The 16,817-nt window shown below is 41.6% G+C and overlaps 1 protein-coding gene across 1 annotated transcript in view; it reads right to left on the bottom strand.

Annotated features, from left to right (window-relative positions):
• The window catches only part of LOC147722438 (aromatic-L-amino-acid decarboxylase-like), a 1,636,613-nt gene that overhangs the window by 1,148,442 nt on the left and 471,354 nt on the right, over positions 1–16,817 (bottom strand). The window contains exon 10 of the mRNA XM_086964961.1: positions 7,955–7,974. Within this exon, the coding sequence (XP_086821087.1) occupies positions 7,955–7,974 (20 nt within the window). The remainder of the gene's footprint in view (positions 1–7,954; positions 7,975–16,817) is intronic.

Below are 16,817 nucleotides of genomic sequence, written 5' to 3'. Positions count from 1 at the left end.
GTATATATCCAAACCTGAACAGCCCCAACGTTTCCATGAGTAATGTAATGAGGAAAAATTGATAAAACTGATAATTCCAGGTCAGATGCATCCAATTTCTCCCTAATGTTTGACTAGTCCTTGAGAACGTTTAGCCGCCAAAGGCGGCACAGAAGGTCCGCTGTTGTTGGCACAAGATTTGTTCGGAAGGAATGTGAATACACCACAACTGGGACAAGCAGAACAAAATACTTCGATACTACGTGCTCTTTTTATGAAACATGAACGCCTGAAAAAACAAGAGCTGTCTAGGTTGTGAATGGCGTAACCCTCCAACAATACATTGACAACAAGAAGGTCCCCAGAGACTTACCCATCCTAATCTTTCCCACGTTTGAGGACTTAAGTGACAAGCTTCTCAAGGAGTTGGAGGTAAATCTAGAGGGTGCATCTCTTATTATGATGCAAATATTAATAAGACATGCAATTCGAAGGAGGCAAAACTTCTGTCTGAAATTGAGTCCATAGAAAAAGACATCAAGTCCTGTGAAAACAAGGCCTTGGTGGATAAGAATTTTGATATCCTTACAGAAATAATAGAGGATCACCAGAATTATATGAGGGAGAAAGAACTGCATAAGATTAAACGCGACAACAAGGATTATAAGGAGGCACGTATTTACACTTTGCGAAGAGGTTTGATAACATCACTGGGTCTGAAGATAATAAGAAAAGACACAGAGAAGATAGTGAGGAGGTATGAATAGCCAGTAGTACTTCTTTATCTTCTCTGGACAGTATATCCTCAAACACTGCCACTGGAGGACACCCTTTAGGAGAGGGCTCCACCACTTTTCAGAAAGAGATGGCCCGACTCAGAATAAGTGGGAGTCAGTTAAAAAAGGGGCAACAGTAAAAAAGACAAGGAGAGGGGGCCACAGGAAACAAGGGTGCAACAGGAGATACAGCTGAGGACCAATTGAGATCAGAAAAGGCAAAGAACAAACCGAATCAATAGATGAGGTAAAGAGGGAGGAGAATTTGGAGGGGGACATGGAAAATGCTGAATTGAGGGTTGTCAATCTGTCGAATAGGGCATTTGATTTGGATGAAACAAGCCTACTTTGTAGGGGTTTTGGCTTTTGCCCTACCAAGGAGGGTGATGTTGCCAATGTACATGTGGACCTCTACAAATTTTTTAGACTACTGAAATTAATAGATTATTTCATTGATAAGGTGCCAAACAATATGGTTACTTGGGGGGCTATGGGTAATGTGAACATGAGCATAGCTGAAGTCAAGAATTTACAATGTCTTGTGTCTTTGAGTGATGAAGCTGAAATTGTATTACATACAATTCTAGAGGAACTAAATATAAATGAAAATACTGTGACTGATAGTGGGTTACGTCCAAATTCTAAATTTACACCCGAGCACGTGCCATCGCTAAATTGACTTGTTTACTGAGCTTGTGAGTGATGGCCTTTATAAACTAGAAAAACAGAGTAGAGGCAATCCCAACTTACAATACAATCTCACACCAGGAGAGAGAGAGAGGCCCTGAAAAGACTTAGGAATGACAAGGAAATTGTCATAAGGGAGGCAGACAATGGCGGGAACGTCGTTGTTCTGAACATCATTGACTAAAAGAGGAAAATTGAACATCAGTTGGGTGATTTTGAATGTTAAGAGTTAACTATTGAGATCAATTCTAAGCTGATTCAGTGGAGAGATATGGGTCTACTAAGTGATCTTGAATACAGATATCCCAAGATTGAAAACCCGTGGTTCCCTTGTATTTACATCCTCCCTAGAATTCACAAACAAGGGACCTTTCCCCCAGGAAGACCTATAATTTCAAGGATGGGGTATGCCACAGAAGGGCTCTCTGAATTTATTGACCTGAAGCTCAATAGACATGTCTTGGATTTACCTTCATATATCCAAGACAGTAAAGATATCCTGTCCAAATTCCAGGATTTTTAATGGTCAGACGAGCTGTTCCTTGTGACACTGGATGTAACAAGCCTATAAACGTGCATCCAACATGAATTTGGGCTCAAAGCTACCGAATTCTATTTAGATAAGGATGGAGCAGATCTTCTAGATCAAAACCTTATGCTACTTGAAATGATTAAATTGGTCCTCACAAGAAATAATTTTCTACATGATGGCACGTGGTATCATCAGAAGAGGGGCACAGCCATGGAATCCAAATTTGCCCCCTCATACGCCTGCCTCTTCCTGGGGTGGTACGAGAGGGGACATGCCTGGAACAGATGTGCTTCCCCCTGGACAGATTACATCATGTTTTTGGGGAGGTAAATTGACGATATTATCTGCCTGTGGTCAGGAACTGAGATACAACTTTTGGAGTATCTCTTTGTGAGAAATGACTTTCTTTTGTGAGTTTCTTTAGTGAGTTAGAATGATTTAAGTAGAAAAGGAAGCCCATGATATATTTTTGCAGTTGAGGTTGTGTTCAAATGGGTAGACTTATTCTCTATTTCAAATTCCTACTGGAGCCTGTCTTTTCCTGCCCATTGAATTTTTATTAAACTCAACAGTCCTGTCAACTACAATTGACCTTTTTCTGGATAATGTCAACCTCAAGCAGTAGGAGGCAGCTGGTAAGCTCCTTAAGGTAGAGGTTTCATTTAGCAACAGGGCTTTTCAATGGACAGAAATTGGTGTTCCCGATAGCCTGTAAGTAATCTCATCATATCAAAGTGGAGGAGTTGGAAGAGTGAATGCACAATGGGACCAAAAGTTTGGTTGGGGTAAGTAAATCCCCTGCATCTTCCTACTTACCTATTTATTCCATAGTTTACTCTGCACTGATTTTGTATTATGCACTGTTTGGTGGCACTCAGAACTGGAAACAGAAAACAGCAAGCAACTGGCTCAAGAAACGTCCTAAAAAAACTCCAATTGATCTTAAGGCTATGACCCTAAGAGGGTTTTCCACAATATTTCACAAATTATTTCACAGGCTCCCTCAGTTACATTACATAACTTGTCAGAATGGAATAACAAACAGGGACAAACATTTTAACTATTTAGTTATACTCTTTGATGATGGCTTACAATGGAGAATCTTAATGTTCATTTCGTTGATTGAATATCCCAGAGAATTGAACCCAAATAGATGCTTATTTCTAGGCATCAGCAAAGGTTTTATCTTACCAGTTTAGATTAAGTACCCTGCATTTTTGTTTGCTTTTCTCTCTCAGCGCACCTGATTTGACCAATAGGGATTTAGGTCATTAGGATTGGGGGAGGTGAGCTTCAGATTTTCACTTAATCAGGCTGGCATATGATGGAGCAAGAATTTGCACGTAAGTAACTTGCTGGATGAATCTTCTCATAAAATCATAATAAATTACTAATAAGTGTTTGTAATACTAATTTACACACAATTCGTTCACAATGTGGAAGAAGGGGAAGCTTGCCTATGTATCTACTAACAAGTAACCTGAATGAGACTAAAATGGGCGCTAAAAATACGGGAATTTGCACAAGTTTGAAAGTTGAAACATTTGTAGGTGGAACATGCCATCAAAAGTGATAATTGAGGTAGTTAGTTAGATGAAGTAGCCTGTTCGCTCGCAGAACGCTGAGAGATAGAGATGCTGTCCTAAAGCTGATCAAAATAACTGAAGCCGACTTAGAATTTTTCCATAAATAAAAAATAGGAAGGAGTTTTGCGGAAGAATCGAGAGGCGAGGGAAATAGGAAGGAGTTTTGCTGAAGAATGGAGGAGGGAAACTAGCATCTGAGAGGGGTTTGATGCTGGCAATAAATCCAAAGGAGGTGATCTGTCCTGCCCTAATCCTGTCCTGAATCTATTACCAGGTATTTCCCGAGGGGCCCAAACTCTTGGCCAGAGGGGTCTGAACTTGCAACATCCTAGATAAATATAATCTGTGTATTTCGTCAATGTGCCTTTTCTCTTTTTCCTCTTTTTCGTGAGGTACTCGTCGTTAAAATGTGTTGTCTAATTTAGGTAACCAAATCTTACCTCTTCAGAATAATGGAGTTAACACTGTTATTTGTATTAAAATCACTATAATGTTTCAGATAAAACTTTAAATCGAAACTGAGTCTGTGGTCATTTAATGAAGAAACCAGGTGAATATTTCTGTGATAAATTACCTATATCTAATCAACTAAAATAGATCCATGGTTAATAAAGGGCTTAGTAATTAAATAAGCTCAATTCGTTTGACAGGTCGGAAATATCGAAAAGCCCTAAAATTGATCTCCAGCGAGGTTTCATTGACCGGATATTGTAAGTGAGTGTGGTTTATGGGCCCGAATGTGTGCGTTTTAGAGATACTTGTCCGCAGGTTGGTGTCCCGCTGGATCACATATAACGTTTTATACATTATAAGAAAAGCCGTTTGCATGAGTGGGGCCTAAGGGCTGTGGAAAGGGAGAGGAGTACAGATTAATAGAACCACTAAGAGAGAAAGCACAATATTTTGTAAGATAACCTATATTTTTGAGGACGTTCAAAACAGAGGACAGAGTGTGGCATTTTTGTCTGTGTGTATGTAAAAATTACAGATGAAATCCAACAGAGATCTCTATTATACCCGAACAAAAGCACATGTACCGAACTCTTTATCAGAAAAAACATTTATTAGGGGGGTATAACACCCCAAACACTCCCCCTGACTCTGTTGACCAATTTCCTATCTGCCTCTGTGACTGGTCTCAGCACCAAAGCATTAGTCACTTTTAATGTTTTGCACGCTCTATACTCATCTCCGAAAGCACATTTAGTTCCTCACTTACTTGCCGTAAATATTAGACAACACCACCTTGCTTTAGTGTTTTTACAACAGTTAGTTAACCCTTGAAGTTTGTTTTGCCATTTTAAACTTCATTAGAGCTGCCCTAAGTATTTTGAAGCTGTATGAGTCCTTTGATGCTTCTTAAGTATTTATGTTATTAGTTACATCGTATCTCGTAGGAGAATTTTATTATGTAACACGGTCATTCTACTGGCCAGATAATAGTTTTAAGATTGCAATGCTCCTACTGAGCCTAGTTTTTTTTTTAGTTTGTCGATTGATGTATTATGTTCTTTTTTTACGTGTGTGTCAAATAAAGGAATTATGAATGACTGAAATAACAAGGTATCAAGTCACCAGTGTGGTTCCTCAAGCTTTTTTCTCAAGGAAAGGATGGGAGGTGACGGGTGCTATAGGCGGGCCGTTGCACCATTTGAGCGGAGGAGCGTTGCCCCACAAGCCCCAGAGCTGAAGAATAAAATGATAATGAGTGCTTCAAGCAGCACCCGCCGCAATGTTAAAAATGCATGCATTGCATTTGCATGCACAAAGCGGCAGGCACCGCACGGTGCCTGCTGCTTTGTGCATGCAAATGCAGGGGGGTACCCCCCATGTGCACCCCCACCCCCCTTCACCCTGGGGGCCCGCGAGGGCCCCCAGAAGCAAAGGTCCACATGCTTTTCCACGGCGGAAGAACCGCCACGGAAAAGCATGTTTACACATGCTTCCTAATTTGGCTGACGTTGTCTTGCAGACACCGCCACCAAATAGCCCTCCAAAACCCGCGGATCATCTGCGGACGTTTGTCCCACCGCATTCCCACCGCCATCCTAATCTGGCGGTGGGTGTTTTACGTGGCCGCGGCAGTGAATCCGCATCCTCCGGGCCAGCGGTGGCTTCCCCCGGCCCGGAGGATGTGTATTCACCGCCATCCTAATGAGGCCCTAAGTGTCAGGATGGGGCATCGCCAGCAGGGAGCTGTGCGCTTTAAAATGTGAATGTCTCTTTGGCCAGCCATCTTGGGGTGGCCAGCCAGATATGAGCATTTTAAAGTACTCTAACATAGCTGTCTTAGTCAGCTTGGTTAGAGAAGTCACAGGCCTCCAGTGCTCTTAGCAAAGCTCAGAGAGTCTGCTCTATCCAATCCTGCAGATGCTCTCATGCTGTGAGTTCAGCTCCATGAATGGGTAGTACAGTTTTCTGCATCTGGAGCTTCGAGAAGACACCCGAGGGAGAAGGACGTTGCACTGCAAGTTGGGTAAGTCTATTTTTTTTATTTTTTTTATTTTTGTGTCCCGTGCCCTACTACCCGGAGTACAAGCCAGCCAACACTTGCTATATGACATCACTGGAAAGGAGTTTTTCTTCAGCACTATTTTCCTCACTTATACTTGCTTTTCCCTTTGAACTGTCCCACTCTTCAGCACAGCACAAAAATAAATAATGGTACAGACTTTTCTCCTACACATTCACAAAGTTCAACAGATCAGCAACAGTGGACGACAGGACATGGTAGCAGGCAGGGAAGAACCAAAGAACGTATGGGCATATTACCAAGCCTGGCGAAATGACATTATCACTGCTTTAGCGGCCGTTTACAGCTGCTAAGCGGCGATAATTACATCACCCTATTAGCAAGCTGTCGCTAACTGATGTTAGCGACAGCTTTGAGGCGATAGCGAGCGGTTTGGGGCCCGCTTTGCATGTCAGCGATATTTATCGCTAATGACATGCAAAGTGGGCGTACCTAACCTGTTAGCGACTGAAAACAGTTGCTAACATCGCTATCGCCTATTAGCAAGGCAAGCGTAGCGATGGAAATAGTTTCTCTAAGGGCGAATATCTCCAAAAACTAACGCTTGCTCAGACCAGTTCTTAGCCATTATATCCAATGGGAGGTGGATATAATGGCTCCGACCCTGTTAGCGATAATGCGTGAATATCGCTGCATTCTCAGCGATATTCACGGATTTCGCTGCTATCGCAGGGAATTTTATCGCTTTTGAGATAAACGTTGCTAATAGCACGTTATCTCAGCGATAAAATCTGGCGATGCTTGGCAATAGAAAAATTGTCGCTAAGCCTATTTAGCAATAAATATCACTAGTTGTTGGTAATATGCTTCGTAACTTGGCAAGCTGCACCACATATACTGACTCCCTAATCTGCATGAGATACCACTATCTCCCTTCTATTGGGAGAACAACAGGAGATACCATGATCTCTAGTCCTCTTTTAAAAAAACTACACTGGCTTCCCATCTCTCAATGGACTGCCTTTAGGACAGGATGTCTAGTTTTCAAATCTTTACACAGCCAGAGCCCCAATTTAATGATTACTTTTTTGTCTCAGTATATTCCCTCCAGTAACCTCCGTTCAAGGTATCTCCAGTTATTGACTACCCTTGCCTTCAAACGGGAACGACAGGGAGGCTGCCGTTTTGCATCTCTGGCCCCAAGATTATGGAGCTCGTTTCCCCTGGAGATTCGGAGGTTCAGAAAGCTGCTCAAAACGTGGCTGTTTGTGCAGGCACAAGAATTACACATTCTTTTGATTATGGCTGGTTCTAGAGTAGCGCTTTGAAACCTTTTGGTGTATTTGCGCTCTATACGTTTTTTATAACATAACATAACATAACATCTTTCCTTCTATTGGTGGAACAACAGATGCTCTAACCTGTAGACAATACCAGTGAACATACAATTAGAATTCAGTTTTAGAATGTTGAAATATTGGGCGCTCCATGAAGGCAATGGAGTGGCAGAAGAGAGAAAGTGGCTGTTTCAGCATTCCGATGCTTCCGTTTCGTTTTTTCCTCTTGAATTATGGAAGGAGATGCGGCCTAATGACTTTGAAAATGGGGAACAAAGTTTGAGACCCTGCTTCTGCTCAAAATCCTGCGATCCTGGACCAAACACTTAAATCTTTATTAAACCGGCTGATGCATACATTCTATGTTCAGGTATTTGCGCCCACTAAACAGTCATACAATCGCATTAGACAGACAGTTATCTATCACCCTGGCTTACATATAAGATCCATTAAACACTTAGACATAAAAAAACACTTTTTGATTGGTTGATGGTAAATTATTTTGATGTGACAACCAGGGCACACAATTGAAAATTGTTAATATAACTTACACATATGCACTTTGTTCACACCACGATACGTACCCTGTAATCGGTGATAAGACCTGCAATAAAATGACAACACAGTTACTGGATACTGGATGTTATTGGAGGGCATATGGGATCATATTAAAAGTTCAATTTATGTTATTTATTCTTTAGAGTGTTTAAGAGGAGCTAATTGTGAAAGGCTGTGTACAGGAAATCTTGCCTGACAGGTGCACATTATGACATCCTCATTGATTGCAATTTACAGCAAAGAGTAGCAAATAAGGAACACCCTCCAAGCAGAAGCAAAATTAGGAAACTGGGAGAAAAGCACGGTTTTTCATGACATTATGATATGCATATTTCTGAATGTATTGATGCAGTGTGGTATAGGAGTGGTAATAATGTAATGTATAGTCAGATGCTATGATCATATTTCTCCACAGAAAATATTTCTTTGTGCTATTAACGAATCACTGGAAACAAACTCCGAACACCCTCTTCCCAGTGACATAGCAATAGCCTCCACAGTCCCAGTGGTGTTGGGGGGAGGCTATCTCTAGGGCCAAACCTTCACACCCGGACTATGCACTACTAGCTGGCCCCTGGCCTGAGTGCTCCTGACTGGGTCCAGAGCATTGGGAACCCCCTCCATGTACTGTGTAGGGTCACACTCCCTGAATGCCATTGCCTCTTCTTACTCTTATTTTGGGGGACAGTCCAGGAACGGTCTTATTTAAAGATAGATCTGATGTCAACCTTGTAAATTCACCTAAAATAAATACTTTTCAACCAACCTAGTGTATTATCCCTCAGCTGCTGAAAACCTTTGGTATTCCCGTTAGAAACATAATGGGCCTGATTCACAAAGATCCTCTGCATTGGTGGCAGAGGCCCTGCAGTCGTGGGGGAGTCTCCTCAATCGGGGCAGAATCTCTGTAATTAGTATTCTCACTGCAGAGATTCCGTTCCAAGTTCGGAGACTCCCCCACTACTGCGAGGCCTGCGACATGATTGCAGAGGCCCTTTCTGCAACAGGCCCTTTGTTACTAGATTGATCCCTGAAAAGTAAATTGTGTGGCAGCCTGGGTCGGCTTTAGGGCAGTGTGACAGGTGCGGAGAGGTGCTGCCCTTTGGGGGGGAGGGAGGGGGGATGGGGAAGCGCTGTGTTTAGTAATAACTTATGACTGGAAAGATGAGGAGCCCTTTGCCTGGAGATAGTAAGGGAATCCAAGGAGGCTGTCATGTGGAGTGGCAGCGCCAAAAATTATTGTCACGCTGGGTCACACCAGTGCTAAAGCCTGTCCTGGTGGCAGTCAAAGCGTTTTTCTCTTCGACGCATTAAGCAACAGCATGAGTACCACCTGACTTAAATACAATGCCAGGGGAATTGATGTCCTCCTTGAATACAGTAGTAATGTGCCCATATGAACATTGTTGCAACCAAAAATACTGCACAACATATAGGAGCTATATTTAGTTACACACTCACCAAAACTGGAAATCGACTAACGAGCAAAACCTACTACAAACCCACTAGTAGGAATAATCTCTTGCATTTCTCGAGTTTTCACCCGCGCTCACTACGTGAAAATCTCCCATTCGGCCAATATTTACGTGTCCGAAGAAATTGTAGTAACATCACGGATTTCAACAGACAAGCAGATGACCTCACAACTAAATTAGAACAAAGAGGCTATCCCAGGAAAATCTTACGAAAGAGCCGTAAAAGAGCAAGAAATAATAACAGGGAAGCTCTTTTGGAAGACAATGAGAAACATGGTGAATCGGAGGTCCCCCTGACCTGTGTAACCACTTACAATAATATTTCCAACTTTGTAAGTCGCTGTATTGGCAAACACTGGCAGATTCTGACCAGCAATGGAAGAAATTGGCGAAAACCACTCTTTTCATATAAAAGAGATAGGAGTCTGCATGATGTTCTAGTACACACTCGCCCTAGAACTAATCAACCCACACATGACGCTTCTGTTTTGAATGCTTGGGGTTTGCCTTCTATCACCGGCCATTACCCCTGTGGGGGGTATAGCGTATGCCATCTTACGCCATCCACAAAAACGTTACAATTGGAAGAGGGTAAAACATGGTACCTACGAGGCCACACTAACTGTAATTCAAGTAACGTCATCTACTTAATTACATGTCCGTGTGGTCTCCGATATGTAGGGATGACCACTAGAAAAATTAAGACCAGAATAGGAGAACATCGCAGCAACATCCGATGTGGCAGGAACACCACTAAAATGACTACTCATTTTCTTGAGCAAGGCCACTGTCCTAATGATGTCAAATGGGTCATAATCGAACAGTTGAGCAGTAAGGACGAGGGTACTTTATATGAGAGGGAGCAACGATGGGTTTATCGTCTTTCTACCCATAAAAATGGCTTGAACGATGATATCCCATGGGGATCAGTTATGCGCAGATAGTTTAATAAATACCACCACTGTCAATTAAGTGCCCATCCATATCTCATGGTGTCCTAACCTATGAATACTGAGATAAGAACTAATAATTCCACAATACTCAGGTTTTAAATAACTATGAGGGAAATATACACTTCTAATATATGGGCCGCTATGGGCATATTACTGCATCTGCCTATTTCTCACAGCATTATTTTTGCCACTGCCCATATTTGAACCATAGCCTTAACCTATGAATACTGAGATAAGAACTAATAATTCCACAATACTCAGGTTTTGATTAACTATGAGGGAAATACACACTTCTAATATATGGGCCACTGTGGGCAAATTACTGCATCTGCCTATTTCTCACAGCATTATTTTTGCCACTGCCCATATTTGAACCATAGCCATAGTGTCCTTTGAGGTATTCCCGTAATCAAGTTCCTTTCCCCCCTTTTTCTTTGTTCTTTTTATTGAACATTTGCTCGCTTCAAATGCGCCCTAGTAGATCTGTAAACAGACGGGCGCCTTTAAAAATTTGACGCGATCACTCTGAACACGTGATCAAGACGTGCCGCGTCACACGCCATCCTGCTTCGTTTTTATTAACGACGGCTCCGGCTTTGCGCTTGTCATTTCGGGCGGCGGACGTGGCCGTCTATAGGTGAACAAGCGGAGAGGCGTTTGGTGACACGTAAGTAATGTTTCTTTGACAACGCGTTTGGGCAACAATAGCGTTATTGTGGCACTGTTACTGAAACGCTCGTTTGTGTTGCTATGTAATTGGCAGAACTCCGAACATGAAGATTTTCCTCCTGCCGCTATGCCCATGGGGCACTTTACCTTAGAATCCTAAGTAAGTTTTTAACGGACTCCTCCTCTCTGTCAGTGTACTGCGCCCTGTGTGCTTCATGTAGAGGTGTGCTAAGGAGCTACTACTCCTAATTCGTTTTTCATCTATATGAACTCGAGCACTGTTTGTTTGCTAATTTTTACCCCTGTTAATTAACTCATTATATTTAAAAAACACCACAGACAATGATACAGCGTGGTTTGTATTTAGAAACAATCAATAAATTCAGGTCTAGAATTGCAATACTGAGAAGAAAGGCTTACGCTTGCATGCATATTGTTTGAGGTAGTGGTGTGCACATGCTTGGATTGTATCAATATATATGTAATCTTTAAGGGCTTACAACTTAGACCTCTCTCTATCCATCCCTACAGATTACTACAGCTGCTCCTACAATAAGGAGTGAATTTCAAATTGAGGAAGACTGTCCTCATAGAGCATCAACACTCACAGGTCGTATTGTTTCATACAACCACCACTGGTTCCGAGCGCTTTAGCGTGCTCTGATCAGTGAGTGGTATCAATCCTTTGGTCCTGACGAATGCTGAGCAGAGTAGCGCTCGTAAAGCAGAAACATGTTGACCTCTTTTTAGTTTTTCTTTTTGCACTTTGTTAAGGGACTGATTGGTTCCAATTTGCACAACCTTTCATTAGTCCAGGAAAATTATTACGTTTTCCAAAACACTGTTTTTAATAGAGTTAGAGCTACCCTCCTATTAAAATAATGTCGAGGAGTAGCCCACACTCTTTTTAATTCACTGTCACTTCTCTTAGCTAACAAAGAGAGCCCAATGAAGACAACTGGCTACCAGTGTTTCACTGGGGCCTGAGGGTTCTTTTTAGCTAAGACTTTGAGCACGCGCACCCTATCTTTTCCTACTGATAATCATTTTCTTTTCTTATAATTTTCTTTTCTTAAAAGTTCAGTAGTGCTTGTTTAATTCATTACTTGCCTACTGTGTTGGATGTTTGTATTAACACTCTCTTGTTGTTGGTAATAAAAAAGCTATATTTAGTTAGTCAGGATGATTTTCATTGATAATCATAAGTCCTGTACTCAAAACTCTACGTAAAACTGATACTTACTCAGAGCTCTGATCCTTACAATAGTTACACTAAGAACAACTGTCTTCATAGCACTCAAATTTATGTATATCTCTGCTCCTAATAATACTTTTTGTGATGCACAGGCGGTATAAAAAATGCACCATGTTGCGCCATACTCACAAAGTGACACATCTAGGCACATGCACCACTTTGTAAATCCCTTCGCCACATTATACCTGCCCAGGTATAATGTATGCTGGGTGGGTGATCCCCTTAAAAAGCCTCACAGGAGTGGTGCATTGAAATCTATGAGATTTCAGTGCGCCACTTCTAGGACGCCATTGCGTCAATATTTTATGCCTGCCTCACAGCAGGCGTAAGACTGACGCAGTGCTATATTCATAGCCCTCCCCCTGTATTGCTGGAGTTGCGTCACGGTTCTAACACAACTCCAGGAATTTGTCAGTTTTGCTCCGACAGATGCGTAAGTAATACTGGCATATCTGTCTTTCCTTGTGACATGATGAAACATACAGTAACTATTATGCATCAATCATGTCACAAGGATTGTGCACTGAAAAATGTTGCATCGCTGTTTTCTCGCAGCGATGCAACAGTTTTCATAAATAAGGCTCTTTGTTATTTTGAATCACCTTGTGTGCTTGCACAGTGTGCTGAAACTAACCATTAACCAATGAATCGTGCACGTGGAATGCGTGTGGGTAGGCCTTCAGAGTGAGACGTCTAACTGAATTGGTGCATGGCTTCGCTGCACTTGAATCTTCACTGCATGAATTGTGTGGGGAGCTGCGGCGGAGATTAATGTGAGGAGACGTCATCATGTAGGTGTTGGATTGCCTGGATATAATGAATTGTGTTTAGAACGGCTACTGTAGTGGAAGGATGGACGTCATCATGTAGTTGTTGGACGTGGTGGCCATCTTGAATTTACTATGTGGTTATGATTTCCACTTCCTGCTGTTACAGTGCAACTGCTTATCTGGTTCTTTTTCGAATACTGTGATGCACACAGAATTGTAACAGCGCATCACATTGTCAGTGATTTCTACTCTTCTGGAACTGGCAATCGTTTAAGGCAGCATATCTGTGGAGTATATTTCGGGGATATGCACACCTTTTTGGGAAATTATTTTGAGGTTCAAAATGTTATAATGATTGTAAATTACTTATTGTTTGCATTACCATGGCTACCTCTCACTCTTAATTAGTTATTTTTTGCTGTTACCTGGAAAACCTCTGCTTATTCAGAAGAAATGGTTCAGGACTTTTAAAAATTATACTGTTGCAATTGATGGAGTTGGATTGAAATCAGAAAGGAAAAGAATATTGTTATTCAGTTTTTTGCAGACTACAGCAATTGAAATTTTTGAAAATTTACAACCAGTACTGCCACCAGTTGGAGAAGGAGACAGTTGGGATGTATTCAAGGAGGCAGTGACGAGCCTTGAAAAGGAATTTGTAGGTGAACCCAATGTAATGATTGAGCGGCATTGCTTTTTGAAAAGTAAGCAATTTGGGGGAGAGTCAGTTGAAGAGTATGTCGCTGCTTTGAGGGTACTTGCTGCCAATTTTGAATTTGGGGCTGGTGTGAATACTTCCAAATTGTTTTTAACTGTGAATCAAAAACAATTCATGAGAGGTTATTTGCGTTTCGGAATCCAACTCCTGATGAGATGAGGTTCAAGACATTGCCAAAGGGCTTGAAAGATCCATTATATCATCTAATGCATTATTTACTGATGTGGTGAATGCTAATAACACTCCTGTTTGTATTGTTCAAATAGAGAAAAAATCATTTAAGTCAGGTGAAGTCAAGGAGACTAAGCCTAGTTCTTTTAGATGTGGTTCAAAGTTTCATCTTGGAAATAGTGCTGATTGCCCTGCAACAAGGAGAAGATGTAACAAGTGCAACAAATTTAGACATTTCTAGATTATAGATAGTAGCCTGAAGTCTGGGGCTGGTGTGAGTGTAAGCACAATAAGTGGTGTTAGCAATAATTTGGGAAATATGATCCATATACATCTTTTGATGTGAACATGATTGGTACAGGTTTTAAAGCACCATTGGGAAAGTGTGCATGGGGGTGGGGAACTGTTGTGCTGGAGATGATGGCAGATTCAGGCTCCCTGATTACTATTGTGTCTGAAATTACATTAACAAAGATTGGAGACGTACGTTAATATGAAAGCTTTTGGTACTTTTGATATTACTATGTTGGGGTACTTGGAAGATAAATTGAAGTTCAAAGGGTGTAGCATGTGCACAAGAATTTATGTTGCCGTTGATGGAAAAGATGTTATTGGGTGGTTTGATTTAGGGAAACTGGGTATAATGTTATGTCCAGGGACTGATTCCCCCATTGTTCTGAGGTACTTGACTGTGAATCAAATTGATATTCAGGATCCTAATGTGGAAATGATTTTAGCTAAACCTAATGTTTTAGACAAAGCTGGGCAAGTGAACGGTTTCACCCATCACATTAAACCAAAACATTGTGCTTTACCTGTTCAGTACACGGTAAGGATGGTAGCGTGGGGTGTATATCACCTACTTAAAAACCATCTTGATGCTTTGTATAATGAAGGCATTATTGAGAACACTGATAGTTCGAAGTGGGTTTCTGCCATGGATATAATTTTTTTTAAAATTGGCAATTTATGGATGTGTGTTGACTTCAGTTCCCTTAACAAGAATATCGTGGTTGACAGTCATCCATTGCCTAGGATTCAAGAACTGCTGGCAGCAGTCAATGGGGCCAAATATTTTTTGATAATTGATCTCAAGTTGGCATATCACCAGTTAAAGCTGGATGACACTTCCAAGGACTTAACAGCTTTTGTAACTCTGTTTTGGGTGTACAGGTGTTTAAGGGTGCTCTTTGGTTTGGCCTCGGCAGGTAGTGTTTTCAAAAGTTAATTGATGTAATGATCCACCGGGACACATTTGGTGAAAGTCCTAAGAATCAGGCAGGCACGAATGGGAGCACGCTCCTTCAATTACTTAGCAGCAAAAAGATGGAACTCCCTTCCTTTGACCCTTAGGGGGGATACATCGGAGAAAGTTCTTAGGTCACAGAATCTCAAGTGAAGGAATTTCCCCCAAGGGGTTCCTTATTAAAGCACTTAATAATGCAACAGAGTATGCTATTGATGTTGAGCTATAAGAAAATTGTTGGGAAAAGGTGATTACCATGGGTCACGGGAGGGGGGTGGTAGCGTAATTACCACACCGCCCTCAACGCTAGGCACCCTCAGTCTACCTGCGATACCCTCTGACCAGACCCGACGAGGTCCGGTAGGGTATCGCAGGTAGACCCCTCCCGTGACCCATGGTGTACCCCTGTTACACCATAAAAGTGCAGAAACCTACCATAGAAAGCCTCCTAAACCAGGAGTTATTAGGAAGACATTTTCTCTTCCTTTTTTTCACTTTTTTCACTTTCCTTTTCACTTTCACGTCCCTAGGTAAGGGTGGGCCTTAGCGTGTCCATACCGGCAGGGTTTAGTACACTTATATAGTCCTGACGAATGCTTGGTAAATTCACACCGTTTCAAAGGCAGAAACATGTTGACTGACGATTAACTTATTTTGGAAATAACCACCAATTAATTGTGGACTACTTTCCTACACTTAATTTTAAGTATATGTCCCAAGTGATCAAATAATAAATCATTTTTTGGATACACTAAAGACATTTTCTAACCCTTTCACCACCTTTTAATTTAATTTTCACTGCACGCCTGAACTCACAAATCCTGCTCCGCAGTAGATCTGACGTCGAAGCACACTGAAGAGGCACTCGGCCTCTTTAGTGGGGCCCAATGATGAAGCATGTCATCACCAGGTGGTGAGGGAGGGCTTTCCTAACTGACCTGAGTGAGGCCGGTTAAATTTTCCTTTTGCTCCTTCGTGTGGTCTTGTCAAACCATATGACACTCTATTCTTGTTTAATATACAAGTATAAAGGCTAACAGGTTTATAAAAGAAGGTATACAATCTACTTTGAGAATAAACAGGATGTTTTTTTGAAAGAAAAATTGTGGAGTTATAACACAACAAATTCTGGAGTATCTGCTTATTTTTCAACTAGCTCTACCCGGCCACGCGTTGCTGTGGCTCAGTCAGGTTAAATGGAAGAGAAAGAAAAAAGTAAGCGCATGTTTCTAATATGATTAATTTCACAATGCTTGTGGGTACACAATATGTTTTTGCGACTATTGTCTCTATGCGTTCCTTGTAGTTGTTGCGCAGAAAGCAAATCAATAGGGTCTGTTCAGCCTTTCGATTAAAAACACGTGCGTATTGTACCCATGCGTATTCGAATCCAACATTGTGTGTATATATAAACATGTGCTAATGTTGCAAAGTGAACCAACTCCTCCCCGCTCCCTCTACCCACTTCCCGGTCTGCCATCCTGACACCAATTGTCCATCCTAATATATGTAGCCTATTGTCTCTATGCATTCTTTCTTAATATTACAAAGTGAACCAACTCCTCCCCCCTCCCTCTACCCACTTCCCGGTCTGCCATCCTGTCACCAACTGTCCATCACTGTCCATCCTAA

The sequence above is a fragment of the Lissotriton vulgaris genome, chromosome 4_1 (assembly GCF_964263255.1).
Source record: "Lissotriton vulgaris chromosome 4_1, aLisVul1.2, whole genome shotgun sequence".
NCBI classification, from domain to species: domain Eukaryota; kingdom Metazoa; phylum Chordata; class Amphibia; order Caudata; family Salamandridae; genus Lissotriton; species Lissotriton vulgaris.
This window is presented reverse-complemented; position numbering and strand designations above follow the sequence as displayed.